The 16,074-nt window shown below is 40.0% G+C and overlaps 1 protein-coding gene and 1 long non-coding RNA gene across 2 annotated transcripts in view; one reads left to right on the top strand and one right to left on the bottom strand.

Annotated features, from left to right (window-relative positions):
* LOC139750947 (uncharacterized) overlaps positions 1 to 16,074 on the bottom strand; it is a 70,234-nt gene that overhangs the window by 31,693 nt on the left and 22,467 nt on the right. The window contains 2 exon segments of the mRNA XM_071665869.1: positions 1,310 to 1,487; positions 11,945 to 12,078. Of these exon segments, the coding sequence (XP_071521970.1) occupies positions 1,310 to 1,487; positions 11,945 to 12,078 (312 nt within the window).
* The window catches only part of LOC139750948 (uncharacterized), an 89,442-nt gene that overhangs the window by 52,119 nt on the left and 21,249 nt on the right, over positions 1 to 16,074 (top strand). The window lies entirely within an intron of this gene.

Raw genomic sequence — 16,074 nt, 5'->3', positions numbered from 1 at the left:
TTTAATGTGTGCCAGAGTTAGTTGCAAGGGTTTTTGTGATTGAATAGAGAAATACATTTCCATATCCGTGGGGATAGGGAGAAAAAAACTGCCAATGTATTCGCTGCATGTTGTTGAAGGTGACTAAAAAAGGTGGGAAAGGGGGCTGGAAATCTTCCCCTCATGTTTTACTTTTCCTAAAGAAGGAACATAGAAGGGAGCCAAGTGATGATTTTTCCCTCTATGGCTCAGTCATCTGTTCTTGATGCTACCTTGCTAATGCAAGAAATGGCAAATATGTATAAAAAGATGATTCAGAAGAGATTATGTGGGTGAAAAGGGGCAGTGAAATTAGAAAAGAGGCTTGTGTAAAGAGATCCGAGAAGAGAATGAGTGTAGAATGACAGAAAGTGAGAATAAATTAAGCTAGGGTAGAGAGAGTGAGAATCTTAAGTTGTTCAGGGAATCATAGCTGGCATGTGCAAGAGAAGTGTGCTGCATGACGAGGCTGGGAAGTAGAAAGGTGAGAAAAGGTAGTGAGTGGTAGGAAGATGAAGTTAAGTTTCAAGTGAAAGAGAAATGTATGGGTGTTACTTAAAAGGAAAGTGTGCAAATGAGTGGAAGAGGTACAGGAAAAAGAGCATGAGGTCAAGAGAAAGGTGCAGGAGCTGAAAAATAGGGCAAATATCAACAATCTCAACTTGTGGTGAGCATCAATAAACTCAATGCATAGCGTTTGTCCACAGCTGTACTACAATTAGATGTAAATAAGTTTTGAATCTGGCATACTTAAGAATCCATGGTTGCCACTACAAGAATAAGAAAACTACTCAAGAACTGATCAAAAACATCAGTAGATAGGAAATTATGTTGAGTGCCAAAAGTAGCTGAAATGGATTTTCAACAATGTGGATAAATCTTTTATTCAAATAAACAATGATGAAATATTATTCCAAAAGCAGAGGATGAAGCATTTACGAGGTATGAGTATTAAAAAAAAAATGGGAGAGAAATGGCTTTAACGGTATCTATGAGTGGGTGTGCAAAGTCACAAAAGAGGGTGTGGTACCTACCTACCTACCTACAAATTCATACAAGATTTTGCCATCAGGCAGGGATAACACATATCACTCGTCAAATATCTTAATCAACTATACAACTTTTCTTTGATGCCATTCTCACTGTACTGGAGCATAAGATGTATTAAAGCAGGGATATTTGGGCAATATTCAGCAAAAGTTGATAACTTGCACCAACTTTAGACAGATGGTAAATGAGTTATAATAACTGGAATAAGCTAGAAGACATCAAATAAACTATCCTGACTTACCTCCTTTACTACTGAAGATAAGTCAAGTGAAATATCCAGACCAGAAGCTGCAGCTCCAAGGATCAACACCCTAGAGCCACCATATGGTGAAGGCTCATGATAATTGCAACTGTGCACCTGATGCCCTTTGTAATTCTCAATGCCATCTATATGTGGTACATGCGGCACTGTGAAGTGTCTGGAGAAAATAATGATAATGCTATATCATAAAATAATATTCGTTGAGTAAAAGAGGAAGAATATTAAGTACATAAGAATAAGGAAAAATATTTGCTTAAAACTACATATAAACAACATACAACTGTTCCAATGTTATTCTATACATAACATAATCTACAGATACATCAACTTCTGCACAATTACCCTTAGATTAAATTTCTAAGAAAAGAGTTCTGATGTAATCCAGGACATTTCTAAATGCTCCTGCAACCCAAAGCTGCCCTAATTCCTGGAGAAAATGAATATAGACTCCATTATAGTAAGAAGATCTTTGATGAGACTGTACTCCAAATGATACAGCCTCACCAAAAATTACTTTTTACTTCCAGTGTAACCTCAAGTAGGTGGAATCCGGTAACATCTTTCCATGTATCTTTATTTGTAACTTTATTTCATATTTGATTGCCTTTTTCCGTATTAGCAATGTTACACCAGGGACAGGTGAGGAAAGGCCACATCCGTTTACATCCACTCTCAAGCTGTCATGTGTAATGAACTAAAACCACAGCTCCCTATCCATATCCAGACCCCCATAGACATTTCCATGGTCTACCCAGGACATTTCACATTCCCCCAGTATACCAAATCATTCCAATACACTCTATCCTATGCACACCTTTCACCCTCCTGCATATTCAGGCTCTGATTGCTTAAAATCATTTTCACAACATCCTTTCATCCTCAATCTGGTCTCCCCATTCTCCTTGTTCCCTCCACTTCTGACACATATATCCTCTTTGTCAATCTTTCCTCAATCATTCTCTCCACACGTCCAAATCATTTCAGCTCACCCTCTTCTGCTCTCTAAACCACACTCTTTTCATTACCACACATCATTCTGACCCTTTCATTACTTACTTGATCAAACCTCATACAACATATGGTCCTCAAACGTTTTATTTCCAACACACATACCTACCTCCACAATACCCTATCTAGAGCCCGTGCCTTGCATCCATATAATATTGCATTCCTTCAAACATACCCTTTTTTGCCATTCGAGATAACTTTCCACACATTCTTCATCGTTCCCAGAACCTCCCCCCCTCCCCCCCCCTATCATTCACTTTCTCTTTCATGGTTCCATTCGCTGTCACATCCAATCCCAGTTATCTAAAATCCTTCACTTCCTCCAATAATTCTCAAATCAAACATACACCCGAACTAACTTGTCTCTTTACCCTGCTTAACCTAATAACCTTCCTTTTAATCACATTCACTTTCAACTTTGTCCTTTCACACACTCTTCCAAAGTCAGTCATCAACTTTTGCAGCTTCTCACTGGAATCTGCTACTAGTGCTGTATCATCAGCAAAAAACAATTGACTCACTTTCCAGGTCCTCTCATCCCCAACAGACTGCATGCTCACCCTTCTCTCCAAGACTCTCGCATTTTCCTCCATCACCCAATCCATAAAGAAATCAAATAACTATGGGGACAACAAACACCCTTGCTGCAGACCATCCTGCACTTGCTCTCCTCCCTTCCTACTCATACATAAGCCTTACCTCCTTGATAAAACCTTCTCACTGCTTCTAGCAGCTTATCTCCCACACTGTATATTCTTAAGATCTTCCACAAACAATCATTGTCAACCCTATCATATGTCCTCTCCAGATCCATAAATGTGAATGGAACCATGGAAGCATAAGTGAGTCCAGGGTGGGGTTGGGGGTGAAGGTTCTGGGAGCAATGAAGAATGTGTTGAAAGAGAGGGCATTATTTTGGAGAGCAAAAATAGGTATGTTTGAAGGAACAGTAGTTCCAACAATATTGTATAGTTGTGAGGCAGGGGCTATAGACAGGATTGTACAGAGGAGGGTGGATGTATTGGAAATGAAATGCTTGAGGACAATATGTGGTGTGAGGTGGTTTGATCGAGTAAGTAATGAAAGGTAAGAGATATATGTGGAAATAAAAAGAGTGTGGTTGAGAGAGCAGAAGAAAGTGTGTTGAGATGGTTTGGGCATGAGAACAATAATGAGTGAGGAAAGGTTGACAAAGAGGATATATGTGTCAGAGGTGGAGGGAAGAAGTGGTAGACCAAATTGGAGGTGGAAGGATGGAGTGAAAAAGATTTTGAGTGATTGGGGCCTGAACATACAGGAAGGTGAGAGGCTTGCAAGGAATAGGGTGAATTGGAATGATGTGGTATACTGGGGTCGACATGCAATCAATGGACTGAACCAGGGTATGTGAAACATATGGGGTAAACCAAGGAAAGGTCTATGGGGTCTGGATGTGGATAGGGAGCTATGGTTTTGGTGTATTACACATAACAGCGAGAGACTGAGTATGAACAAGTGTGTCCTTTTTTGTCAGTTTTCCTGGCACTACCTTGCTGAAGCAGGGGAAGCAATGCTGTGTCCTGTGGGGTGGGTTAGTGCTAGGAATGGATGAAGGGAAGCAAGTATGAATATGTACATTTGCATATATATGTATATGTCTGTGTATGTGTATGATTATGTATGTACATGTGTATATGTTCTCCCCTATCCCCAGGGATAGGGGAGAAAGAATACTTTCCATGCATTCCCGGTGCGTCATAGAAGGCGACTAAAGGGGACATGGGCGGGGGGCTTGAAACCCCCACTCCTTATCTTTTAACTTTCTAAAAGGAGAAACAGGAGTCATGCAGGGAGTGCTCATCCTCCTCGAAGGCTCAGATTGGGGTGTCTAAATGTGTGTGGATGTAGCCAAGAGGAGAAAAAAGGAGAGATAGGTAGTATGTTTGAGGAAAGGAACCTGGATGTTTTGGCTCTGAGTGAAACAAAGCTTAAGGGTAAAGGGGAAGAGTGGTTTGGGAATGTCTTGGGAGTAAAGTCAGGGGTTAGTGAGAGAACAAGAGCATTTTGGGAATGTCTTGGAAGTAAAGTCGGGGGTTAGTGAGAGAACAAGAGTAAAGAAAGGAGTAGCACTACTCATGTAGCAGGAGTTGTGGGAGTGTGATAAAGTGAAAGAAAGTAAACTCTACATTGATAAGGGTAAAACTGAAAATGGATGGAGAGAGATGGGTGATTATTTGTGCCTATGCACTTGGTCATGAGAAGAAAGATCATGAGAAGCAAGTGTTTTGGGAGCAGCTGAGTGAGTGTGTTAGCAGTTTTGATGCACAAGACTGAGTTATAGTAATAGGTGATTTGAATGCAAAAGTGAGTAATGTGGGACTTGAGGGAATAATTGGTGTACATGGGGTGTTCAGTGTTGTAAATGGAAATGGTGAAGAGCTTGTAGATTTGTGTGCTGAAAAAGGACTGGTGATTGGGAATGCCTGGTTTAAAAAGAGACATATACATACGTATATGTATGTAAGTAGGAGAGATGGCCAGAGAGCATTATTGGATAACGTGTTCATTGATAGGCGCGTCAAAGAGACTTTTGGATGTTAATGTGCTGAGAGGGGCAACTGGAGGGATGTCTGATCATTATTCTGTGGAGGCGAAGGTGAAGATTTATAGAGGTTTTCAGAAAAGAAGAGAGAATGTTGGGGTGAAGAGGGTGGTGAGAGTAAGTGGTTTGGGGTGAAGAGAGTGGTGAGAGTAAGTGGTGAAGAGAGTGGTGAGAGCAAGTGAGCTAGGGAAGGAGACTTGTGTGAGGAAGTACCATGAGAGATTGAGTGCAGAATGGAAAAGGTGAGAGCAAAGGACGTAAGGAGAGTGGGAGAGGAATGGGATGTATTTAGGGAAGCAGTGATGGCTTGTGCAAAAGATGCCTATGGCATGAGAAAGGTGGGAGGTGGGCAGATTAGAAAGGGTAGTGAGTGGTGGGATGAAGAAGAGAGAGAGGCATTTGGACAATTTTTGCAGGGAAATAGTGACTGGGAGATGTATAAAAGAAAGAGGCAGGAGGTCAAGAGAAAGGTGCAAGAGGTGAAAAAGAGGGCAAATGAGGGTTGGGGTGAAAGAGTATCGCTAAATTTTAGGGAGAACAAAAAGATTGGGGAGGAACAGTATGGTTTCAGAAGTGGTAGAGGATGTGTGGATCAGGTGTTTGCTTTGAAGAATATATGTGAGAAATACTCAGAAAAGCAGATGGATTTGTATGTAGAATTTATGGATCTGGAGAAGGCGTATGATAGAGTTGATAGATATGCTCTGTGGAAGGTATTAAGAGCATATGGTAAGGGAGAAAAGTTGCTAGAAGCAGTGAAAAGTTTTTATCAAGGATGTAAGGCATATGTATTAGTACAAAGAGGAGAAAGTGAGTGGTTCCCAGTGAATGTTGGTTTGCGGCAGGGGTGTGTGATGTCTCCATGGTTGTTAAATTTGTATATGGATGGGGTTGTTAGGAAGGTGAATGCAAGAGTTTTGGAGAGAAGGTCAAGTATGCAGTCCGTTGTGGATGAGAGGGTTTGGGAAGTGAGTCAGTAGTTGTTCACTGATGATGCATTGCTGGTGGCTGATTTGGGTGAGAAACTGCAGAAACTGGTGACTGAGTTTGGTAAAGTATGTGAAAGAAAAAAGCTGAGAGTAAATGTGAATAAGAGCAAGGTTATTAGGTTCAGTAGGGTTGAGGGACAAGTAAATTGGGAGGTAAGTTTGAAAGGAGAAAATCTGGAAGAAGTGAAGTGTTTTAGATATGTGGGAATGGGTTTGGCAGCAGATGGAACCATGGAAACAGAAGTGAATCACAGGGTAGGGGAGGGGGCAAAGGGTCTGGGAGCGTTGAAGAATGTGTGGAAGGCGAGAACATTATCTCGGAGAGCAAAAATGGGTATGTTTGAAGGAATAGTTTTTCCAACAATGTTATATGGTTGTGATGCATGGGCTATAGATAGGGTTGTGCAGAGGAGGGTGGATGTGTTGGAAATGAGATGTTTGAGGACAATATGTGGTGTGACGTGGTTTAATTGAGTAAGTAATGAAAGGGTAAGCAGTAAAAAGAGTGTGGTTGAGAGAGCAGAAGAGGGTGTATTGAAATGGTTTGGTCACATGGAGAGAATGAGTGAGGAAAGATTGACAAAGAGGATATATGTGTCAGAGGTGGAGGGAATGAGGAGAAGTGGAAGACCAAACTGGAGGTGGAAGGATGAAGTGAAAAAGATTCTGAGCGATCGGGGCTTGAACATACAGGAGGGTGAAAGGCATGCAAGGAATAGAGTGAATTGGAGCGATGTGGTATACTGGGATCAATGTGCTGTCAATGGATTGAACCAGGGCATGTGAAACATCTGGGGTAAACCAGAGAAAGTTTAGTGGGGCCTGGATGTGGAAAGGGAGCTGTGGCTTCAGTGCATTACACATGACAGCTAGAGACTGAGTGTGAATGGATGTGGCCTTTGTTGTCGTTTCCTGGCGCTACCTCACACACCCGCGGGGGGAGGCGGGGTGTCATTTTATGTGTGGCAGGGTGGCGGCAGGAATGAATGAAGGCAGCATGTATGAATATGTACATGTATATATGTATAAGTCTGTGTATGTATATGGATGTATATGTTGAAATGAATTGGTATGTATATGTGTGTGTGTGTGTGCGTTTATGTATATACATGTGTATGTGGGTGGGTTGAGCTATTCTTTTGTCTGTTTCCTTGCGCTACCTCACTAACATGGGAGATAGCGTCAAAGTTTAATAAAAAAAAAAGATGTTTTGGAAGGAGGTAAATAAAGTTCGTAAGACAAGAGAACGAATGGGAACATCGGTGAAGAGGGCTAATGGGGAGGTATTAACAAGTAGTGGTGATGTGAGAAAGAGATGGAAAGAGTATTCTAAGGTTTGTCAAATGTGTTAGATGATAGAGTGGCAGATATAGGAAGTTTTGGTCAAAGTAATGTGCGAAGTGAGAGGGACAGGGAGAATGGTTTGGTAAACAGAAAAGAGGTAGTGAAAGCTTTGGGGAAAATGAAAGCCAGCAAGGTGGCGGGTTTGGATGGTATTGCAGTGGAATTCATTGAAAAAGGGGGTGACTGTGTTGTTGACTGGTTGGTGAGGATATTCAGTGTATATATGGCTCATGGTGAAGTGCCTGAGGATTGGCAGAAAGCATGCACAGTGCCATTGTACAAAGACAAAGGAGAAAAAAGTGAGTGCTCAAATTACAGAGGTATAAGTTTGTTGAGTATTCCTGGGAAATTATATGGGAGGGTATTGATTGAGAGGGTGAAGGCATGTACAGAGCATCAGACTAGGGAAGAGCAGTGTTGTTTCAGAAGTGGTAGAGGATGTGTAGATCAGGTAGTTGCTTTGAGGAATATATGTGAGAAATACTTAGAAAAAAAAATTGGATTTGTATGTAGCATTTATGGATCTGGAGAAGGCATATGATAGAGTTGATAGAGATGCTTAGTGTAGGGTATTAAGAGTATATGGTCTGGGAGGTAAGCTGCTAGAAGCAGTGAAAAGTTTTTATTGAGGATGTAAGGCATGTGTATGAGTATGAAGAGAGGAAAGTGATTGGTTCCCAATGAATGTCGGTTTACAGCATGGGTGTGTGATGTCTCCATAGTTGTTTAATTTGTTTATGGATGGGGTGGTTAGGGAGGTGAATGCAAGAGTTTTGGAGAGGGGCAAATATGTAGTCTGTTGTGGATGAGAGGGCTTGGGAAGTGAGTCAGTTGTTGTTTGCTGATGATACAGCGCTGGTGGCTGATTCATGTGAGAAACTGCAGAAGCTGGTGACTGAGTTTGGTAAAGTGTGTGAAAGAAGAAAGCTGAGAGTAAATGTGAATAAGAGCAAGGTTATTAGGTACAGTACGGTTGAGGGACAAGTCAGTTGGGCGGTAAGTTTGAATGGAGAAAAACTGGAGGAGGTGAAGTGATTTAGATATCTGGGAGTGAATTTAGCAGCAGATATAACCATGGAAACGGAAGTGAGTCACAGGGTAGGGGAGGGGGCAAAGGTTCTGGGAGCGTTGAAGAATGTGTGGAAGGTGAGAACTTTATCTCGGAGGGCAAAAATGGGTATGTTTGAAGGAACAGTGGTTCCAACAATGTTATATGGTTGCAAGGCGTGGGCTATAGATAGGGTTGTGCAGAGAAGGGTGGATGTGTTGGAAATGAGATGTTTGAGGACAAAATGTGGTGTGAGGAGGTTTGATTGAGTAAATAATGAAAGGGTAAATAGTAAAAAGAGTGTGGTTGAGAGAGCAGAAGAGGGTGTATTGAAATGGTTTGGCCACATGGAGAGAATGAATGAGGAAAGATTGACAAAGAGGATATATGTGTCAGAGGTGGAGGGGACGAGGAGAAGTGGGAGACCAAATTGGAGGTGGAAGGATGGAGTGAAAATAAGAAACATATAAGGAGTGGAAGAGGACCCTAAGTAAATGAGGACAGGGAACCCATTGAGAATGATAAAAGCAACCCTGAGCAGCTTTTTTAGCCCTGTTTTTACACTAGAAAGCAATGACACAAATTTTGAGACAGTGATAAATAATTTTTTTTTTTTTTTTAATTTTCCAAAAGAAGGAACAGAGGGGGCCAGGTGAGGATATTCCAAAAAAGGCCCAGTCCTCTGTTCTTAACGCTACCTCGCTAACGCGGGAAATGGCAAATAGTTTAAAAGAAAAAAAGAAAGAAACATGATACAAGAATTTACCATCACAATGCAAGAAATTGCCGGACCATCAACTTATATTTTCAATAGACCTCTCCAAGATAGAATAGTCCCTCAGGACTAGAAAGTGGTACATATCACTCCCATGTACAAAGTGGGAAGCCTCAAATTGCCTGGTAATTATGATGCTATTAGACTCGCATTAATCATGTATAAACTTCTGGTTTTGATAATTATTAGAGATAAAATTGCAGCCAAGCTGGAACAAACCAGCCTTATGAATAATACATGGCATGGTTTTAGAAGGTGCAGATCATGCCTTACAAATCTTGAATCTTACCATAAATCATTCAATACCCAAGACAAGACAAAAGCAATAGATATAATATTTCTGGATTTCCAGAAAGCACTCGATATAGCCCCCCACGTTAAATTGATGCATAACGTCTGGGCCATGAGGATTACTGGCTGCACAGAAATTTGGATAGAAGCCTGATTGCATGATAGGAAGCAAAAAATCATAATATATGAGGAATTGTCTTCAGGTCACCCATTACCAGTAGGGTCCCCAGAGATTCATACTTGGGCTCACACTTTTCGTCATTTCTAATAACGACATTGATGTAGAGCTAAATAATCTTGAATCCAAATTTACAGATGACATAATGATCAGCAGTTCCATATTAACTGAAGAAGATAGGCTGATTACAAGAGGATCTAGATAAAATCACTGAATGATTAGTAAATGTCAGCTGTTACAAGTAGATAACCTCAATAAAAAATCTGATTATATAGTGATGGGCCACAAGATAAAGGACACCCCTAGTGTGAGATCTAGGGTCACTCTCTCCAATAATTTCAAATTCTCCCAGCATTACAATGAAACTGCCAAGAAAGCAAATATAATGTTACAATTCATTAACAGAAGCTTTATATAAAAAAAAGTCTAATTAAACCACACCTCGAATGAATGTGCAGCGCAGTTTCCCCCTCCAACTTAATCAAGGTTATTCTTAAACTGGAAGCAGTGGAGCGAAGAGCAACTAAATTGATTCCTTTCTTGTGTACCTAATACCAAACCATATGAGGAGAGACTGCGAGTTAACCTTACTTTCCCTAAGCAAGATGTGCCTCTGGGGCAAATTAATAAAGTTTCAGAATACTTAAAACATACTTAAAGGATTAAACAATGTCGATATCAAACATTTCTTTACAGTAGCCCCAGCATTAATAACAAGAGAAAGTGGATTAAAACTTAATAAGAGATCACCGAGTTAAACTGGACATTACAATATATTTTTTACCAACAACATTACTGATGCATGGAATAAACTCCCAAAAAATAATGCTCAAAGCAACAACCTCAATATCTTCAAAATTGGGCTTGATCACCACTTGTAACTCTCTGGTACTGAATAATTCACTTAATCAGTCATCATAATGCAGTGGTATATCATGCTACCTTTTTAGCTACTGATCTCTCCCTGGCCATACTGTGGTAACATGCCAACACTGATTGATCCATGTCACCTGCTTTGATAGAGTAAGAATTATTGTTTCATTATTCAACATCAGGAATAATGATTGGTTGAGAGGCTGGAGCTCAAGTTTATAACAAAAACTGAAGGGATGCATGTCATTGGTGATGGGTGTTGTGGTGTTTTCCAGACTCCACCTCCATGTTGTTATACCAAAAATTAAGTCAGCTTTGTCGAGGGTGCATCACTGTCAATAAGAGAACAGATTACATATTTTTGAAAAAAATTCACATTCCAGTGAAGTCCACCATTTCCCTGCTTTTACCTGGAATGCAGCCTTGAAACTGCAATAGCCCCATAAATGAGTCTTGGGGAATATAACTAATAAGTTCAGTAATCAACTTTTTTTTTTGGCACAAGACAACAAGCTCATGTGATTTAGAACAGTTGCTCTCACATCTTTTATTTCTACAACCTTCATTGTAACATTTGAATATTTAACTTCATATTCCTTTAATCTTCATGTTCAATCTGTTTACCTAAGTACCAAAAGTGTCTCATGGGCTACACTTATTTTGACCAAAATATTAGTGATTTACTATATTTCTAGAAATTATTTCCATGATATGGAGAACAAACTAGATTGATGCTCACTATTCATTGCACACTGACACCCCATTTTTGTGAGAGAATGCTTTCCACTTCTCTTTCCTACTTTGCATAAAGATCATCCAGCAAAACAACTTTGCATTCCTCTTTTACCATCAAAGATGGTTCTAATAAGTAGTAGGATAACAATGAGATAAGAGCTGCCAATCTGGATTTAATTCAACATTTTGACTGTTGTCTTCTTCAGGAGAATATGACACAGCAGTGTAATACTGAATCAGGTTTCTGGTCACTTTGGTGTGGCATTCCCTTATTGGTCAGGTCTTCTTGCATGTCCACCCATATTGGACCAAGTTCCACCCACCAGTCTCATAACCATAGATCACATGTAACTCCCTGCTGTTGTCTTGATATTATCCTGTCAATCCAAGCAACTTGTGTCTCATTGTTAACCTACTAACTACTAACAATCTGTCAGAATGAACAAAATACATGTTTCTAATAAGCTATTCTAGTTTACCTGTGTACAATCTCTCACCTGTTATCCACAGTCCAACTGCATACTACATATTATCATTGTATTTTCTTCTTTAACCCTCCTCCATTTACATTTCCTACAAAAGGTTACTCCTCCTGAACTCATTTTCATCCATTTACTTCTTCCTGTTCATGCAAATCAGTCACTTATTGGTTACTTCCTGATTAATCTCTTTATTTAGTTGCATTTAGGTAATCACATCCATTTTATCCTACACTGCCAAATTACGAGTTTCTTCAATATATTCATATAGTTCTCAGCATTCCTACTCAAACAGCATAACATGCAATCCTACCCATTACATATGAGGAGAGCATCACAGGTTGTGGTGGAAGACATGCCAGATGCAAGGTTTGTCACTGTAACAGCCCAGGCAGGTGGTCCGTCCTTCTTCATTACAGGATACACCTCATCTACGTGATGACCAAACTACCATACATACAAATACACAGAAATATTTCAACTTTATGCTGCTGCAGGAGGGATTATGCTGCTGAAGGAGGCATTGTGCTAATGCAGCAGGGATTCCAAACAAAGGTGTCACAGATTCCCCAAAAGTTAAGAAAAATTATGCAACAAATTTATTATTCATAACAGTTATTAAGCTAAATGTAGGCTGTAGACAATGTAAATGAAAAAAGCATGAATGATCTTGTACAAATCAAGATACCAAACAAATAAAAAGCATGATACTTACTGAAGATAATGTTTATCTAATACCTAATGAAATACCGAATAATGAAGTACCCAAAGATGGCATGGATATTTTTCATTTTAACTAAAGCCTTCCATCATTTAGGAAACATAATAAATTACATGCATTCTTTCTACTACTCTATCTTCAGGGAGAGTCAGAAACAAATGCAAACACCTCTAGTGAGGCAAAAGAAGATTGTCTTTATATAAATGATACAGTGATCTCTTGATTTATGCAATAGTTACATTCTTGAAAATGGTTACATAAATCAAATGATGATTGTAATAAAGATCAGGTTTTGTTATCAGTATGACAGAACTGAATATTGATTGAGAGGGTGAAGGTATGTACAGAGCATCAGACTGGGGAAGAACAGTGTGGTTTCAAAAGTGGTAGAGGATGTGTGGATCAAGTGTTTGCTATGAAGAATGGGTGTGAGAAATACTTAGAAAAACAGATGGATTTGTAAGTAGCATTTATGGATCTGGAGAAGGCATACGATCGGGTTGAGATGCTTTGTGGAAGGTCTTAAGAGTATATGATGTGGAAGGTAAGCTGCTAGATGCAGTGAAGAGTTTTCAACAAGGATGTTAGGAATGTGTGCAAGTAGGAAGAGAGGAGAGTGACTGGTCTGCAGCAAGGGTGAGTGATGTCTCCATGGTTATTTAATTTGTTTATGGATGGGGTGGTTAGGGAGGTAAATGCAAGAGTTTTGGAGAGAGGGGCAAGTATGCAGTCTGTTGGGGATGAGATGGCCTGGGAAGTGAGTCAGTTGTTATTTGCTGATGATACAGTTCTGGTGGCTGATTCAAGTGAGAAACTGTAGAAGTTGGTGACTGAGTCTGGAAAAGCGTGTAAAAGGAGAAAGTTGAGGGTGAATGTGAATAAGAGCATAGTTATTAGATTCAGTAGGGTCGAGGAACACATAAATTGGGATGTATGTTTGAATGGAGAAAAATTGGAGGATGTGAAGTGTTTTAGATATCTGGGAGTGGACTTATCATTGAATGGAACCATGGCAGTGGAAGTGACTCACATGGTGGGGGAGGAGGAGACGGTTTTGGGAGCAATGAAGAATGGAAGGAAAGAACGTTATCTCTGAGAGCAAAAAAGGGTATGTTTGAAGGAATAGTGGTTCCAACAATATTATATGGTTGTGAGGCATGGGGTATGGATAGGGATGTACGGAGGAGGGTGGATGTGTTGGATATGAAATGGTTGAGGACGATATATGGTGTAAGGTGGTTTGATCGAGTAAGTAATGAAAGGGTAAGAGAAATGTGTGGAAATAAAAAGAGTGTGGTTGAGAGAGCAGAAGAGGATGCGTTGAAATGGTTTGGACATATGGAGAGAATGAGTGAGGAAAGGTTGACAAAGAGGATATATGTGTCAGAGGTGGAGGGAACAAGAAGTGGGAGACCAAATTGCAGGTGAAAGGATGAGGTGAAAAAGATTTTGAGCAATCGGGGCCTGAACTTACAGGAGGGTGAGAGGTGTGCAAGGAATAGAGTGAATTGGAACAATGCAGTATACCGGACTTGACATGCTTCCAATGGACTGAACCAAGGCATGTGAAACATCTGGGGTAAACCATGGAAAGGTCTGTGGGGCCTGGATGAGGATAGGGAGCTGTAGTTTTGATGCATTACATATCATAGCTGAAACTGAGTGTGAACAAATGTGGCCTTTTTTGTTTGTTTTCCTAGCACTGCCATGCTGAAGTAGGGGGTAGCAATGCTGTTTCCTTTGGGACAGGGTAGCAACAGGAATGGATGAAGGCAAGCAAGTATGAATATGTACATGTGTATATATGTATATGTCTGTATATGTGTATGTATATGTATGTATATGTGTATATGTTGATATGTACATGTATGTATATGTGCATGTATGGGCATTTATGTATACATATGTGTATATGAGTGGATGGGCCATTCTTTGTCTGTTTCCTGGCACTACCTCGCTGACATGGGAAACAGCGATCAAGTATAATGAAAAAATGAAAAAAAAAACATATAAAAAAACCGATCATAACCATGAAAAATTTCAGCATACATGCACCATGAAATATGACATCTAGATAATGCAAACTGTATAATAAATTCTATTTATGAAAACAGAAAATAAAAGAATGAGTCCAGGTGCAGTCTTCTTTTCACAGAAAATATACATTCTTGAAGGCATTCTCTTCCAAAATAATCTGGGTTCATCCACATTAAAAAAATGTGGTTAAGAGAATAACCATCTTGAATTATTGTCTTGAGGGTTCCCAGGAAATTTTCAGTGGCAACAACATCAGCAGAAGGAACCTCACCAGTCATATTCATGTTGGGGTAAGTGTGGCATTCCTTAAAATTCACAAACCAACAAGCACTTGTTTGAAATGTCTTTGTTGCTGCTTCTTCTGTTATCAAGTCATCATACATACTGTGGGCCTTTGCCTGTATCACGAGCATGCTGACGGGAACACCTTCACAAATTTAATGTTCAATCCATGTGCTCAACATTCATTCCATTCCCTCCATAATCAAACTTCAGGAACACAAGGTCTTAGATGTATTGATTAATATTCTATTCTTGGTGCTTTCCTTGATCTTCTCTGACCTATCAAGAATTGTCCGTTAAGTATACTCAATGAGTCCAAGGGCACATTTAATATCACCTGTTTGTTCACCTCTCTCATAACATTTGAGCACATTCATTTTAACCTTAATGGTGATAGTCTTAGACTTCTTAGCACCACTGGTACCAGGAGAACTTATGTTTTGATGGCATAATACATGGGGCAAAATATGTACAATATACAGTATACCACAGCACAAGATACAATGTCATTCTGTGACTATGTAGTGTATCTACATCCTGTGTATGTGCACTTCTCACATACACTGTTAGCCCAATGATGGTTGCGCTATTCCAAACTGAAGCCTGTGTGAATTAAAGAGGTGTAAATGGATCATGCACATTATTCTAAGAGTGGCACATTTGTAATATTCATGAATTAAGACGCGCCTGTACCATCATAAGAGTTATCAAATGTATAGCCTTTATATTTCACACTGTCTTTTCAAAGTGGAAACTAAATCAAAATAGTTTCATTCATGAATATACAATAACTCCCTTTTGTTACTGGCGATGAAACATGCATGGGCCATCTACCTGAGACTGAATCCTGGGCGGGAAGTCAGCCTGCAGTTCACACAATTGTTCATTCTTCCCAGGGGGTTGATCAATGCATTGATACCTGGTTTCAGCTCTGCCTGCATGGGATTGCATTGCAAGTGAAAAGTTACCTTTGGGGAGGCTGTATCACTGGGACTACATTCTCATCAATGAACTTCTTACAATAAAAGAGTCCATTATTTCCCTCCTCCTAGAAGCACAGCCTTAGAGCTGCAGGGGCTCTACAAAAACGGGTCCCGGGACAATTATAATTAAATAGGTGAGAAAGGGAAGTCAGTGATGATATGAAGCTAAATTGCTAGAGAAAGAGAAAAGAGGGATGTATGGATGTTACTTACAGGGAAGGAGAGTGAGTAATTAGATGTAAGAGAGAAAGCAGTGGTGTTCAAGAAGAAGTTGCATGGGTTGAAAGAGGAGGAAAATAACAGTTAGGGTGAGTGATTATCAGTACACTCAAGGTAGAGTAAGATGTTTTGGAAGAAGGTTGACAGTGTTAGGAAAACAAGAGAACGCATGGGAACATCCGCAAAGGGGTAACATGCACT

The sequence above is a fragment of the Panulirus ornatus genome, chromosome 10 (assembly GCF_036320965.1).
Source record: "Panulirus ornatus isolate Po-2019 chromosome 10, ASM3632096v1, whole genome shotgun sequence".
Classification (NCBI taxonomy): domain Eukaryota; kingdom Metazoa; phylum Arthropoda; class Malacostraca; order Decapoda; family Palinuridae; genus Panulirus; species Panulirus ornatus.
The sequence above is the reverse complement of the archived record's forward strand: the minus strand, read 5'-3'. Positions and strand labels throughout refer to the sequence as shown.